The 15,539-nt window shown below is 48.9% G+C and overlaps 1 protein-coding gene across 13 annotated transcripts in view; it reads left to right on the top strand.

Annotated features, from left to right (window-relative positions):
• Positions 1-15,533, top strand: part of MICAL3 (microtubule associated monooxygenase, calponin and LIM domain containing 3) — a 220,152-nt gene extending 204,619 nt beyond the window's left edge. For 12 of the 13 annotated variants that reach the window (XM_019627037.1, XM_019627036.1, XM_019627047.1 and 9 more), the window contains one exon: positions 13,295-15,533. In XM_019627037.1, the coding sequence (XP_019482582.1) occupies positions 13,295-13,413 (119 nt within the window). In that variant the 3' untranslated portion in view covers positions 13,414-15,533. Of the gene's footprint in view, positions 1-4,259; positions 6,693-13,294 lie in introns of those variants that run through there. The other variant, XM_019627040.1, reaches the window with a different exon arrangement.
• Positions 15,534-15,539: the final 6 nt, after the last annotated feature.

Here is a 15,539-nt window from a genome sequence, read left to right as displayed (position 1 = left end):
GACTGCAGTGAGTCAGCACCAACTAGACACTGGGAAGTGGCTGTGAGTGCCATGTGCCTGGTGACTGCCATGCCTGGGGAAGATGCCCAGATGTAGTGCATTGATACCCGTGTTCCTCCAAGGAGCCTGGGGGTGGGCTAGCACAGGTGGGCACAGAGAAAACAAGGAAGTACCTGAGTCATGTCAGGTCCCAAGGACCCAAGAACCCCTGTTGGTTGAAGACTTTGAAGCTCCTGGGCCAGCCCCAATGGTAGCCCCAACAGGCATGGAGTGACAGATGTCTGCTTTCTCAAGAGTCCGTAAGTCTTGGTCATCTGTGGGTGGGAAAACCTTCATCTTTCTGGAGAGAGCACAGGCCTCCAGGTTTAGCATTCAAGCTGGGCGGCTGAGGAATGAAGAAAGGCCATAGCCTACTTTTGCGGCGACCCCTTATTACGTCCTTATTCTAGTGTGGCAGAGGGAAGGGTGGTACATCTCCTGGTAGGCAGGCTGTCTGTAAACCACAGAACCAGTGAGAGGAAGCCAGGAACAGGGTTTGTGGCTGCCATCTGGTCTTGCTGGAAAACTGACCAATAGGGTGACCTCATAATACGTGCCTGGTGTCAAGATGAATTCCTGGGGTTCTGTAAAACTGCAGTTCACGCGGCGGGAGTCAGGGGTCACACAGAAGTAGGTCTCCTTTCCAGGCCCTTCAAGGCCAAGAAGTTGCAGCTTTGCAATCAACTCAGTGACAACCTACAGGTGAAGAGACGGGCATGAGGGAGAAAGGTGAGGATGTGAGGTTCTTAATTTGGTGCCGTATCTGATACTGGCCTCACTGCTTGAAGCCTGGGCCACCAAACGAAATACAGAAACTTGAACTGCTGAGCAGCCAGAAGCCTGGGGTCTGTGACTACAAGGTAGGCACTGACCTCTGTATCAAGGAGTAGAGATTCATGATCACCTAAAAGGGTCACCAGCTTCCAAATGAAGCTGTGTCTCCACCATCCCCGTTTTTTGCTCCCTACCCTGCATGCTCTGACTTGGCCTCCTGGGGAAGCCTGACCCGCTGGGGGGTTGGCTGGAACCTGCCAGAGATGCTCTGCACTGGCGGTACACAACTCCCAGGGCCCTGCCCTCGCTGCCTTTTCCCCTGCAGAAGGTATGGGGGGGGGGGGGCTGCCAGCCCTTCAGGCCTTCCCCGCAGATTACTCCTGTGAGATGGAAAGTGAGGGGCATACCTCCCAGTGCACAGACTAGCTCCTCTGACAGGTGCAGCTACATTCCCGCGTTAGCACAAGTCTTCAGGGGGACATTCTGCTCCCTGTTCACAGGTCTGAGTTCAGGTGGCCGCCCCAGGTTTGATGGTTTGCATAAAGCACTCGTGTACCTACCGACTGCCGTGCACTTCGGGTCAGTGGCAATGCTTCAGTATTTGTCCACAGGCTAGTTCTTCCAGCTGCTGGCTGCCGAGGAGTTAGAGGAAACGCACCATGGAAGACAGGCATAGGGTTTTGCTAAAATTCCTCTTTCTAGTTGTTTAGGTAATTATCTTTTCATAAACATATACAACCAGGATTTCATCTAAGTCAGTGGTTTTCAAACTTGTTTTTTAGCATATAACCCTTTTTTACAAACTAAATTATAAGTTCAAGTTTAAATAAAAAATACTTATTCTAAAATGTTCATAGACATAAATTTGAAAATACAAGTTCTAGTGAGGTGTGCCTCAGTCCAGCTGATGCCTGGGGCGCAGTGTAGAGAACATCCAGCTACACAGACATACTTGGTATAAATGGTAACAGGTTTTTAACAGTTCACCTGAGATTTCAGCATGTATGTGGTTTAAATGATCTAGAAGCTTGATGCTTCAGTAGAGCAGTTGGAAATTTTCACATTTGAATCACTTAACAAATCTAATAGCAGTTCCTATTCCTTATAAAGAATAGATCTCAGGTAAAAGCTCCCCAACATTCAGTGAGCACAGAAACCAACTATGCTATGGTATTGTGACACGTGTGGTCCCCACCTGGAGGACCTCCCTGTGATGGGCTGCTCAAGACGCTGCGTCTCACTGAGCGACAGCTCTCCCAGGACCCCCCCAAGTATGCCTGTACACAGGCACTCTGCCTGCAGGCCAGAATGTGCATAAGCGTGCAAATGTCCTCTTCGTTGCAATTTACAGGGAGTGCACACAGGGGGCTTCACAAAGCCCAGTTTATCTAGTAGCACAAATGAATGTGTTAATGGTCTTCAGTGGGTTAAAGGTTGGCATATCAAACAGTGGAACGTGCTCTGTCTTATTTAAGTTTTTTAAGTGAGTTAAAAGTGTTTGTAAATCAGGTGTTTGGGAGAGCCCTGGAATAGCACTTGAAGAAGCCTAGGGTTCCACAGAACAGTTTGAAAACCACCGTGCTCGTCCGTTCTCTTCTAAGCAAGGCTTCACCACAACACCTCCATCCAAATACACACCTGTCCTGTTTTTAAAAACAGGCTTTGGTAGCTCTGTTGGGAGATCCCCCAAGCTACATTTGGGAAATTCTCAGAATATAGTCACTCCTACCGTAGGTATATTTCCAAGTATATTATTTTCCTTTTCTTATTTTAAGCACATCGCTTTCAAGCCTCACCTACTGTGAGAAGGTCCAGTGACCCTGTTCCTACTTGGCAGAGGTCATCTCTGAGGCGAATCAGTGTACACTGGCTGCTCCTTTCTCTCTCGCTTCGGCATTCCTTCCGCCTTGTTAGTCTGGTTGATCCTGGCTAATGTTTTTTGTTTGTTTGTTTGTTTTTTTAGCTGAGCCATCCTGCCACCTGTTGGCAGCTCAGCGGCTGCTCAGCTTGGGCTGACTCGAACCGCTGTTGCTCAGAGCTCAAACTCTTGAGCGAGCTCTTAACCAACTGAGCCACTCAGCCGGCCCTGATCCTGGCTAATCTTAGCTGAGCACGATAGCCTGGAATCTTCCAGCACTGCTAGTCAGCCCCTTCCCTGAGGGCATACATCTGGCCAGCTTACTGTTCTGTCTCACTTTGCAGGGGGCTCCAACTGCCAAGTTAGCCAAGCTGCTCTTTCAGGGAAGAGTTCTGACATGGACCTGCCATCTTATTGACCATCTTGTTGGTCTTACCTTGTCTGAGGCTCATGAATATTCAGACTGTAAGGTTAGATTCAGAGCCTTCAAGCCAAGGACAAGACAGACTGGCATGATTTCTGGTCTAGAGTACCTGGAAGCCCTTTTTGTTTCTGGAACCCTGATTCAAACTTAAACCACTGGATCAGCTTTGAACATGAGCTGAAAAACCATTTCAGGATTGTATTCTGCTTTCTGGGGTGTCCATTCTTGAAAGCAGAACCCTGGTGGGGAACAAAAGGCTGCTAGGATCAGCATTCAGATTGGGAGATGTGGGGGGTAAGGGAGAGAGAGAGCAGGATGCTTGTGCTGTGCCTATGATTATGATTCTGGGAGGATGAGGACCACCTGGCAAAGCCCAGCCCTGCGGCTGGGCCCCAGCGCTGCATCTCAGGTGTGTGAAGAACATCACGTCCTTGCTGGACAGCCACCGGAGCTAAAAGCTAGAAATGCAGGTGGCCAGCAGACCTCCACAGCCTTTGGGCAAATAGTCGCTGCTCATTTCCTGCTTTTAGAGCGAAGGCTGGCTGAAGTTGAGGCCCTAACCTCAGAAGAAGCAGGAACTCCTTCATCTCAAACCCATCTGGCTCAAGTGGTTCTGCAAGGAGTTTGATACATTCACCACTGGGGTCACACGTGTGGGTTCTTGGGAGAGCTCTGAGTGCCTTTAAACCTAAGGATGGGTGTCCTCGCAGAGCTTTTTAGGATGTTCATGTCTTGCCTTCAACCCCTTAGACTGGGGCTTTAATATTCACAAGATAAGGAAGTAAGTAGCCCCTGATCTGCCCTTGAATTTTTTAAATCTTCTTAGTTAGATAAGATTGAATCCCAGCAGGGCCAGGATTCCCAGCAAAGCCAAGGCCTTTCGTCCTAAGGGATCAGAGGTATAAACAGGAATCACCTTGTTATTGTCTGTTAACTCTATCGCCTGTGGTTGAGTGAGGGCCTCCTCCCACCACCGGGAAGTACATAGCTCAGCATGCATGGACACTTGTGCACTTACGGAGATGCATGCTTTCCAGCTGTTTTTCTCCACCCTCTTGCTGACTCTCTGTGTGTTTCTTTTGCTTCATGTCATTGATTGCTTGGGGTGTGAGGGGAGGAGGGTTATCTGATCCAGTAACTCTCTTCACCAATTCCTTGTTGTAGACTATTGGGGAGAGTCTTATTACAGCGAGCTCATCGACTTGCACCTGGGTGGTATGTATGGCAGCACCTGGTGCTGACTAACCCTGCTGACACCCTTTCCCTATCCTCTGCCCAGTCCCTGCTCACAAACAGCAAGAAGTCAACCCAGTAACCAATGGCAAAAGCACAGGCCCTTTTCCAGCCATAATGGAGCAGCGTGCCGGGTCCTCCCCTCTGCCACATACACTCGGGATAAGAGTTCACATGGCTTTTGCTGCCCAGAGTTATCTTAATTTTTTATAATAACAGTTCACCTACCCCCACCCATCAACCTTGCGTCTGCATCCTGGTCCTTTGGTTGTTTGACGGTATCCGTGCACACACACAAGTGCTCACATGCATTTACTCACGCACTCCACATGCCTCTGCCTTGGATGTCACCCCTCCCAGCTTGTAGGAGTCACATCCAGTAGGAAGCTCACTGCCATCCACACTCAGGAAGCAGATACATGAAGCACTCAGCCTCAGCCATTTCATTAGGGTGCGCTCTTGTCCCCCTGAGGGGCCCAGGTACGTGGGCGGTGCCCAGGCGCCAGCTTGACACTGCATTAACAGATACCTGTAAAAACGTCCCTCCCTCCATGCTGTGTCCTGGGACTGACTTTGCAGTTCTTTTCAATGAAGACAGAAAAAAGTCTAAGGCAGTGGTTCTCAGAGTGTGACCAGGGAGTTTGTTAGAAATGCAGATTGTCAGACCCCACCCAGACTTGCTGAATCAAACTCTAAGAGTAAGGCCTGCTTATCTGTGTTTTAACAAACCTAGATGATTCAAATGCCCTCTAAAACAGGAGAACCACTACCATAAAGGAATTCAATATTTTTGATGTCTTGCTTTACAAAGCTCACCATGTATATTTGATTCTAGAAATAACCAACCCATGAGTCTTGTTTCTAGACTCTGGGCAGTTTTTCTCCTGAAAACCTGCCATTTTGTCAAAAGGAGTGCCAAACACTGCTCCTGAGAGTAACCAGGGGGACACTCTGGCACCTTCCAGGTTTCTGCACCCTTAGTCAGGCAGTCTGACCTCTTCACCTCCCCTTGCCGGTTCCTTGCCTACCAGTGGCTTTGAAACAGAAGAGCTGGCAGATATCATTCTCTCTTTTTTTTTCCCATAATCTCATTCTTTTAAGAGAGTCACTTTTTGGCCCATTCATTTAAAATCCACAGGCATAATTCTGAGATTCCTGCTATGAGACACTGCCATATTCATAGGACCCTCCACCCATAAGGAGGCTGTCTCTGCTCTCTGGCCCATGGTCCCAACGGTTCCTACCCTGTATGGCCTCCTTTAGTGCCCCAGAGCTTCTGGTGTGTTCAGGGACTTTGATACTCATGGACATTGATGCTGTAAAAGGGCTGATGCTTACGTTCCATTTAACAAACCCTGCTTCTTGCCTAATGTCCTCGATGCCTTTCCCACCTCCCGCTAACACTCCTGGGGAAAGTTTATTCCATTCCAAATGAATCTTGGTGTGTGAAAAAAGTGTTGTTGTTTTTTATTCAAAATCTCCTGGAAGGAACTGTCAAAACCCATTTCTTTAAAATTATATTCACCCTTCCCTTTCGTTTCAAGATAATCGTTGCCACACTGATTACCTTGTGTGTCTAGTTTTTTTTTCTTTATCCCCATAGTTTGAGTGATAAAATATAGTTGGCTGTTTTCATTTCTATGTCTCTGGACTCCAGATACTAGCCTTTCAGATTTAGAATTCTAACAGATTCCGGGGGGACATGAAATAAATAGAAAAAACAAACTCAGTGCCTGTCTTCTGAATTATAAAATACCCCACCATCAAAAACCTTATCACGTTGCTATTTGGTTCTCATCACTTCCTCTTTTTCAGCTCATTACAATTTCTGTGTAAAATTAAGACTTCTCTTGAGGGCTCTGCTTACCACATAGAGGGCTGCTGCTGCTCCACCAGTGAAGCATGAGAGAAATGTCCCTTCCACAGGGAGCCACTGTGTGCCCCAGGCAGAGGGCAGGGGTCCTCCGGCCCTGTTCCCATCACGCTCCAGGAGGAAAACTTAGATGCTAGTATTAGGTCCCTTTCAGTTTCTACTGATGTTTCATTCTTGGAGCACTTAGTAATGTTCATTATTTGGGGGGAAGAAATTATCCTTTTGAAATCTGAAGCCTTAAATGTGGAACCTGATTGCTTCTCTGCTCACGCATCTACAGAGGCCACACAAAAACCCCACTGCTGGGCCCAACGCTGGTCTTATGTCTCCCATGGGTAAGACAAGCTCCAGGCAGTGTCAGGTCCTGCCCCAAGGAGTCCGGGCTCCTGGTGCCACCTGGTGCTGTGCCCATCACACTATGTTGTTTCAGGAGGATCTTTCTTTTTTTTTTAAGATTTTATTGGGGAATGGGGGAAGAGGAACAGACAAGTTGCTATCCTTTTGTTCTTCAGTCTAGTTATGGAGGACACTGCTTCACTGGCCCATGTTGGTATTATGATCATTGCGCTCTTCCCGGGTGAGGCAGTGGGTCGCTGGTCATTGGATGGCTGCTCACGGCAGCTCACGCCGGCTGCTGGCCACTCACAGTCAGGAGGGTCTTTTGATGACTCTCAGCTAACTGTGTAAAGTCACCAACTCCGTATTAAAAGTCTCATTTTGAGCCCCAGAGTACATAGAATAAAGATCCTTTCTTCACAGCTGAACCTTGTGATTCCTAAAGAAACCATTGGAGGACACAGAATGAGCCTTGGGCCAGAGAGGAAGTGTTCCCAAGTGACCTCACTCCCCTGGACACTGGTCAGACTCCCCTGTGGGTCCCAATCACCACATTGTGTTACACTAGACCAGGAGTTGGCAAACTGCGGCTCATGAGCCACATGCGACTCTTTGTGTACGTTCAGTCTCAAAAGTTTGCCGACCTCTGCACGAGACAGACAGATGAATAGAAATCTTTTTTTTTTAAAGATTTTTATTGGGGAATTGGGGGGATGGGAACAGTGCTGGGGAGTTGGGGGAAGGGGAACAGACAAGTTGCTGTCGTTTTGTTCTTCAATCTAGTTGTGGAGGACGTTGCTTCACTGGCCCAAGTTGGCACCATCATTGCGCTCTTCTCTGGCGAGGCAGATCAGTCGCCGGCTTCTGGACGGCCGCTCACTGCGGCTGCTGGCCGCTCACGCTGGCTGCTGGCCACACACGGTAGCCCATGGCAACCCACTGCCACAGGGGCTGCAGCCTACGCCGTCGCCGGCGACTCATGGCAGCCCAGCTCCAGGTTGAGCTGTTGTTCAGCATCTTAGCTGTGGAGGGCAGTGTCACTGGCCCTCATATGTGGGATCCGAACCAGGGCCCTCTGGCATCCCAAGCCAGTTCTTAACCATCATGCCACTCGGCCGGCCCGAATAGAAATCTTTATATAAAACCAGATCTCTTCAGAATAACTTTGAATTAAAAATACAGTAATACCTTGGTTTGCAAGCATAATTCATTCCGGAAACAAACTACTCGTATTGCAAGACATAGCTCGTTTACCACGTTAAAATTTATTAGGAATGTTTGCTTGCCTGGCGGAACACTCACAAACCAAGTTACTCGCAATCCAAGGTTTTACTGTACATATACCTAATTTCAGAGACCTCACCTCTTGATTTGTCTCCAAGGGAAATTGAAAGAAAGAACACGAATGGTTTAAAAATGTGATATAGAGGGCTAGAAAGTGGTCTTTGTTGCTGGTAACTTGGGGTTTGAGGCATGGGGCCTACCTCACACCCTACGCCTGCCCACTTCCCCTTCCTTCTGGGTCTTCCTGTTCTGTTTGCTCCCTTAAATTTGATGTCAGTAGATTTTGGCTTGTCTTTTTGGTCTGAGCATTAGCATGGCTGTTTTTGCTCAGAACTTTAAAATCCTTGAGATTTCCCAGCGTTATTCTGTGTGCATGCATGTTGGATGTGAATGTACACATATGTGTGTGTGTGTGCTTCATCTCAGTTCCTTACATGCTGTTTTCTTTGTCCTTCATTCTGTCCCCTCCCCAGTCTAGAGATCCATTCTGCACTGTTTTATAACAAAAGGCACAGCCCGGCCCTGTCCTGTGTATGTACACTGGGCCTGTCAGACCACAAACCCTCACCCTATCAGAGGCCCGCTTACCACTCTGCAGCATTGCAAACCAGCAACCCTGACTCCCTCGTAAGGCCGCGGTGTTGGTCATTGCCCCTGGGTGTGGCACTGGGCACGTCAGCCTTCAGTGCTAAGGCTGCCTCAACTCAGGGTCTTGGCATTGATACTGAGCAAGTAGGTTTCCTAGGTGGAGGAGTCAGAACAGTTAAGTATAAGCTTAGTCAACAAAACCTTTGGTCAGTCTTCCCTTTCTTAAGGCCACATAACCTGAAGGACACAGAAAATTTTGATAATGAGTAAAAGCTTCATTCCTGTATGTGAACCACCAAGAAACTCTCCCATCCTGGGCTTGTGGCTTCCTGCAAGTTTAATCTGGTCGGCTGGGCTTGGCATGAACAGTAATGGCCCTGGTAGTACCTGTGCTGGGTCAGTTACCAGTGAATTACTGCCAGAACAAGAGTGAGACAGGGAGGCCCGCCCAGGCAGGGTGAGGCCTGCTCCAGGCCACCCGCAGACACTGGCCCCAGAGCTCCTGCGGCAGGAGAGGGGGACCTCCAAACGCACCTGAGAAGTAAGCATACCCCTTTCCTACCTGTCACACCTTGGAGCTTTTTCAGAGACCAAAAGGAAGTTAGAGTCAAAAAGAATCTCTTCCTATGTGCAGGATTTTCCGAAAGTGTCGCTGGAAGGGAAGTAATCTAACCTGGGGGCACTTTACAGGTTTGTGCATGAAACAAGCTGTGAGATCTCAAAAGGGAAGTTGGGGGCAATTTTGAGCCTCTAATAGGAGGATACTGTATGACGTTTGTGAGCTGATTATTTGGAATTCTGGATTTTCATTTGGAAATGCAGTTATAAATGGTGGCTCAGCTTTTCAGCCCATTTTCCTCATAATGTCTCTAGGGTGGAGTACTAGGCTCTAGGTCAGAACCAGTGTTTCCATGGGGAAATGCAGCATCCCTAGCTGGCCCCTCCCCATGCTGCAGCAGCCCTCCAGCTTGAAGCCTGTGGTGGTGACGGTTCCTTTGTCCAACAAGGGGAACCTGGAGCCTGTACAGTAGGAGGGGGGTGCCTGAACACCAGGCACAACCCCAGGCTGCTGCTCAGCTCCACGCCAGGTCCCTGGTCCACTTTCCTTTGGTCCAGTCATCCTGGAGACTGGCCTGCTGTGGCTGCCCTCATCTGTTGCCTCCAACTCAAAAAATTTCCATGCTTTGTCTCTTAGAGAAAACAGGGCTGGTGTATAACTAGCACAGTGCCAGGTACATCAGAGGTGCTCAAACATCCTTGTATAATTTATTAGTTCTTAAGATAAGCCTATTGTCCTTATCAGTTATTTCTAATTGTTTTTTCTTTAGCACCAATATAGAAGTCAATGGATTAAACATAAGCAGGCAGAACTGAATGACTGAATTGGAGATGCGGAGCCTCAGGCCAACTCCCCTCACAGCCCATGCTGTCCCTGCTGTACACTGGCCTCTGTCGTGGCCCCTCCAGGCTTTATAATCCCATCCTCACCTCTCTTTCTCTACCTCCCAATCTCAGGGCTAGGGACCTTGGGATTCTGACTACCAAAAGGACTGAAGTCGGGTTTGTGCACATTTCATATGAACATCCGAGCTCAACGTCCTGAGGGGTGGTTTTGTCCAGCTGGCCTGACATTTCATCCAGTTAGCTGATGGGGCGTGGGGGTGCTTTGGGGTGAAGTGTCTTGGACAAAGCCTTTATGAGGAAATCGGAGGAAAATGGAAATATAGAAAGGACAGTGTAGAGAAGGGGGAGTTGCCTTATGATTGTTCTCTTCTCCCGCCTGCCAGCTGCTCCACAGCCTACTGGGTCCTGGACCAGCCTTGGGCCACACAAGAGGCAGGGCCTGGAGGAGGTGTCCAGGCATGTCAGAGGCAACGTGGTAGTGTGGTGAAGCCTGCATTCAGGTCCTGGCTTCACTATACCCCAGCCAGGTCACTTATTCCTCTCCGGAGGTCACTTATCCAGCCTGGTGTTCTGAAAAGGGTCTGTATGACTTCTCAGCTTCCAGTAGCTGCCTGCTGTTAGATTTGCCTGGAGCTCTCATTGGCCCTTTAAAGAGTGCAGACTTAGTTTAGGGTGGGAAACAAAGATCTGAGTTTTAATCAGGCTGGCCACATTTAACTTCTTTGAGCCTCAGATGCCTCATTTGAAAATAGAGATGCTAAGGCCCATCAGGTTGCCTCCCTGGGCCAATTAAGGATCAAATGAAGTAATACACGTGAGAGTGTTTTCAAACTATAAGGCATTATCCATACTTATTTCAAGCCTCACACTGGAATATAATGAAACATGCCTTACTGTACAATGACATTCTACTGCTTTACAAACTTCAGTGACACATGTCACTGGCCCGCAGAGGTCAAGGTGAGTGGGTGCCAAAGAGTCACTGATGGTCACATTTCAAAAGGAAATGCTGCTTCAGAGGGAAAAAGTGAGTTTGCTGCCAAGGTAAAAATGGGAACAGGTGAGTTTGCAGAGTGATGAGAGCAGGCAGAGCCTTCAGGATGAGACGGCAGACCTGCTGGCAAATAGCCCCCAACCAGGACCAAATCCTGGGGTCACTCAGAAGTGACAGCTGGGGCCCGGAGGGCGCAGATGGTTTGAGAGGTAAGAAATACCGTGGCTGGCACAAAGAGACAGAAACCTAGTACCATTGACTTCTATATTGGTGCATTAAAAAGAATTTTTTTAACTTCTGTTTGCCATGAGCTCGACCGCATCTTGGTCTTTAGAACTAGTGAACCAAGCCCTGCATTTCCCACATCTCCAAAAAAGGCAAAGAAATGACAGAATCAGAACCCCCTGCTTCCCTTGCTCATTTCAGATTTGAGTCTGGGTGGAACTCCCCTTGTCCGATGTTTCCAGTCAGTTTTCCCGCCAATTTCTTCTTTTCAAAACAGTATGTATTGGATGTTTTTCTGATTATTAAGGTAGTCTACATTAAGGAAATTTGGAGCATGTAGGGAGGTCTAAAGAAGGAAGTCATGACCATGCTTATGAGGGGCAGCCCTTCTGGCCTTTTACATCCTGCTTTCTGCCGCTTGTTACGAGAATCTTTTTTTTTTAAACACTCGCTTTACCTGATACCCCTTTTCTAATTTCATTTCCTAATTTCTGTTCTGAATATTCTGTTACCTCACTTTGTCTTCAGTATTGGAAAGAGTGTATGAGGATGTACTCTACATGATAAAAGCTAAAAGCTGTATTTTGTGATATCCAGAGTGTAGAAAAACATTTTTCAATATTCATGCAGGTACATGCTTTCTTATTTGGGTGTGTTTTGGTATGGTGTCACTGTGCCTTTAATGAATATGGATGCTTCCACTGTGCACCACAGCCTGTCTGGTGTGACATTGGTCCCAGGAAGTGGCACAGAGTGCTCTCTGACAGAATATTTCATGGGATCTAACCAGGTGTTCTGAGCACCAACACAGACTCTATACTTTGTAATGAAGAAGACTAACTGTAGATCAGCTATGAAGCAGTGTGTTTCGTACTCCTCCCTACCCCAGCACGTCAGCTCGTCATGGTCATGTCTGTGGAGAGCACTGGTTATAATCAGCATTTCACACAAGCAGTCTCCAGTTGTAGTTTTGAAGTGTACCTGGTATCAGACTATGCACAAAGCACTGTGGAGAGCACTGTGAGGGGCTTGAGGCAAAGGAAAATGTGGTGCCTGCATTTCCTCAACTGCAAAGTAGAAGGGTCTCATCCAATAGCTTATTTATTTGGCCCTTCTGTTGACTAAAACGGGCTTACTTATACCCTGCTCTAATTGTAAAACCACCCACTTAACCTTCCCACCCCCCGCAGCTCCTGAGGCACTTGTGCCCCTGGGGGTGGGCTCCTTGTCTCCTGTGTGTGCCCCTGTGGTTCTGTGATGGTCCCTGCCAAGCTCCTCTCCCTCGTCCTTGAGTCACTCTCAGGTCTCTCTAAGTCTCAAAGGTGTCTCTCTGTACACTGTCTTCTCTCAACTGCCCCTTCCACGACTCTGACCAGCATTGTTACTGTGGGTTTTTGGCATGTCCTGTCAGCTCACCCCTTTTGGTCTTACAGTCCAAAGTGTGACAGCCTTCCTCCAGCTCTGCAGATGGAAGGGGCAGAAGAAAAGGGGATGGTTGGCTCTCCCTGGCATGTGGGGGGATAGCGATATGGATTGGTGGAAGTTGCCTCTGTGTGGACACGTTCCCCCAACACGCCCTGGCTCAGAGTTAGAAGCACTGCAGATATCCGAGCACTGGAAGCCCACCGCGAGGGTGGTTGCTGCCCTATAGTCACAGCTGCTGTCCTTGGGCCCAGTGGTCGGTCGCAGAGCCCGCCCCGCCCCTTAGACTTATCCCAGCTTAGTCTTACTGGGAGCTCGTGTCCATGAACACAAATCTAGTGGCAGCTTGGCCACGCGTTTACCTGTCTGCTCCACAGAGGAAGGCAGGCCTGTCCCAGGGGCTTTGGGCATTTCTGAGAAGGGAACCCTACACCCAGTGTCACCTCCCTCCCTGTGGGGACTAGAGGAAGGAGCAGCCCCTTACCCGGGAGCCGCCCGCCATCGGGAAGGAACATTTGTGCGTGCGCGGTCCTTTTCTAAGCCACATGCCCACATCAGGGACTGCTGGCCATGCCTGGGTCTGCTCTTGCCAGTTTCCATGCTGAAAAAAGGACTTAATTCATTTGTAGACTTTGTTTCCCTTGTTTCTGCTTTTCCATTTCTTGTATTTTTTTCTTTTCCTCCTATTGTTCCTTTCTCACTTTTTATGTTTTTTGTCCTCTGCTTGTTTTTTATTTCACCTTCTCCCTGTCCCTCTCCACTTGCAAACTCCTCCTCCTCTCCTGTTTTGTCTTTCTCCGTCTCCTCCTCCTCCTCTTCCTTGTTTGGTCCTTTTTGAAGTTGAGCCCAGTGGCGGGACTCCGCGGCGTAGACCTCTCTCCTTCTGCCCTTGCTGTGCCCAGGAAGGTAACGTAACTCCCCAACCTCACCCCACCGCCCCAGGGCTGGAGCCGCACTAGTCACACAGGGACCCACAGCCCCGCTCTTCCTCTTTCCGTCTCTGACACTTGACAGCCCGTAACAAAACCCCACGAGTATGTGGCAATTTCTTACAAGGTACAGTATCCCTTTGACTGTCTCGGGAGGACTGGGGTACGGAGTGAAGCCCGAGGGCCTTCCAGGCCGCAGCAGAGCATCCCACAATATTCACCACCTGATTCATGGTTGGGCCTTTCAGTCTCAAATCCAACAGACAGAGGGGCCAGGGTCACAGGTGAGGCATGTCCCGCCTGTGTGGCAATGATTTGTACTGGTGAGTCGAGGAATACTGTCCTTACAAAGACTGGTCTACACAAACACCCCCAAGTTCTTTTCCAAAACAACCACTAAAAGCAAACTTCTCTACCCTGTGTCTTGCTGAGTGTGTGTGGTTTTTTTTTAAGTTTGTCTGATTTGAAATCGGTTGCGGTGATAAGATTGTCGTTGAAAAGGCATGTGGGAAGGGGAGGGGCCGTGTGGTCATAACTAACCCTTGCTAACCTCTCCTCTGCCCTCCATGGCGCCCATATTTGACGTTCACCCATCCCGCCATATACGTACCTCATTGGCTGTGAGCAATCTCTACCATAGCTCATGAGTGGTGTTCGATGTCTCCCCTTGGAGTTCTGGGGAGGTGGGAAGGAGGGAGAGGCTTGCCAACTGGACAGCTTGCATGCCTCAGGGCTCCATCTTCCATGGTCATGTGGGGACACTGTGCAGAGACGCTCAGAAAGGAATGCATGGAACTGAGCTGTAGGCTGCTTTAAAAGCCAAAGAACCAAGTCTATCTGGCTGGGTGAGGAGAGCTTTGGTCCCCAGTACCCCTACACGCACTCCACAATAGCAGGCTCAACCGAGAGGGAGGGAGCTTCCATCCTCCAGAGTAGGGCTCAGGGGTAATACTTGACAGTGTGAGCACAGCTGCATGTGCACCAGGGCACTGCACATACGTTAACCCCCTGCTTATATGAAACTTGATTCATTTCTGCCTCTCCAGAGCATGGCCCCATTGAAAGACTAACTGGCTTGGGCCTCATATGTCAAACAAACAACACTGCAGCGAGTTGTCTTTGAACAGTGTGCAAGGAAGTCAGGGGGAAAGATTATAGGAAAGCTTGGTACATGAGGCTCGTCCCACTGGAGTGTGTATCCCGTGTTTCTGGGTTTGGTCTTCACTGGGATAGAACATCCAACCAAGTGACTCATAAAATGGAAAGCCTTTGAAAGATTTCCCAGTCCAGCGCCTCTTCACCTGGGGCCCCTGGATGGACTTCAGGAATCCGGGAACACCCTCAAGTTCTATATGAAATTGTTGCATGTATATCCATGCATTTTTCGAGGAAGAATCCCTGGCTTTCCCAAGATTCTCAAAATGGTTTGTAACCCAAAAATATTAAAGGATGACTGACATAGCCTGTCTTTCGTCCTCAGGCAGAACCACACAGTGGCCTGAGCTTCTGTGTGCTCCAAGGACAAGGAGTCTGTTCCCCCGCCTTAGGTGGCTTGATTCCTCGGGAAGTTACTTCCGTCCTCCCACTGCAGCTCAGCCCAGCGGGTCAGGCTGTTTTGACGGAGATTTAGGTGTCAGTCAGCCTTGGTGCAGGGCAACCTGAGTCAGCAGGCAGCCCCAGCCCTGACCCCGCTGCCAGGGCTGTGTCAGAGCAGGGAGAGCGCCTCAGTTAGCATCTAGTCTGCCGGTGTTGCTCTGCCGTTGGGAGAAATCTGACAGCTGTCCCGTGCAGGGTCAGTTGGGAGAGTGTTTGTTCAGGATAACAGAGATGATGAGACCTTAGTGCCAGAGAGAGCTGAGTTAGTAAGTGTGACTTAAAAGGAGGCGGAGTGTGGTGTATAAATTCACATTTGCCTCTGTCATTAGGCTGGTTTCCTCAAAGCAAGCCTATTGATAATACATAGCAAGTACCAAATAAATATTAAATGAATGAAAAAAAGAAAAAAGGAGGACAAAACAATTAAGACATACCGGAGGAAAACCACTGAGGAGGGAGGTCCAAACCAGCAGTGACCAGGTTGCTAAGGGGTGAGGACCGGGCCTGGGAAGGACAGATGGGAAGCACAGGCCCCGCCATAGGCCCTGGCTGGGGGGGGG

The sequence above is a fragment of the Hipposideros armiger genome, unplaced genomic scaffold (genome assembly GCF_001890085.2).
Source record: "Hipposideros armiger isolate ML-2016 unplaced genomic scaffold, ASM189008v1 scaffold_703, whole genome shotgun sequence".
Taxonomy (NCBI): Eukaryota; Metazoa; Chordata; class Mammalia; order Chiroptera; family Hipposideridae; genus Hipposideros; species Hipposideros armiger.
Note: the sequence above shows the minus strand (reverse complement) of the source record. Positions and strands in the feature narration are given on the sequence as shown.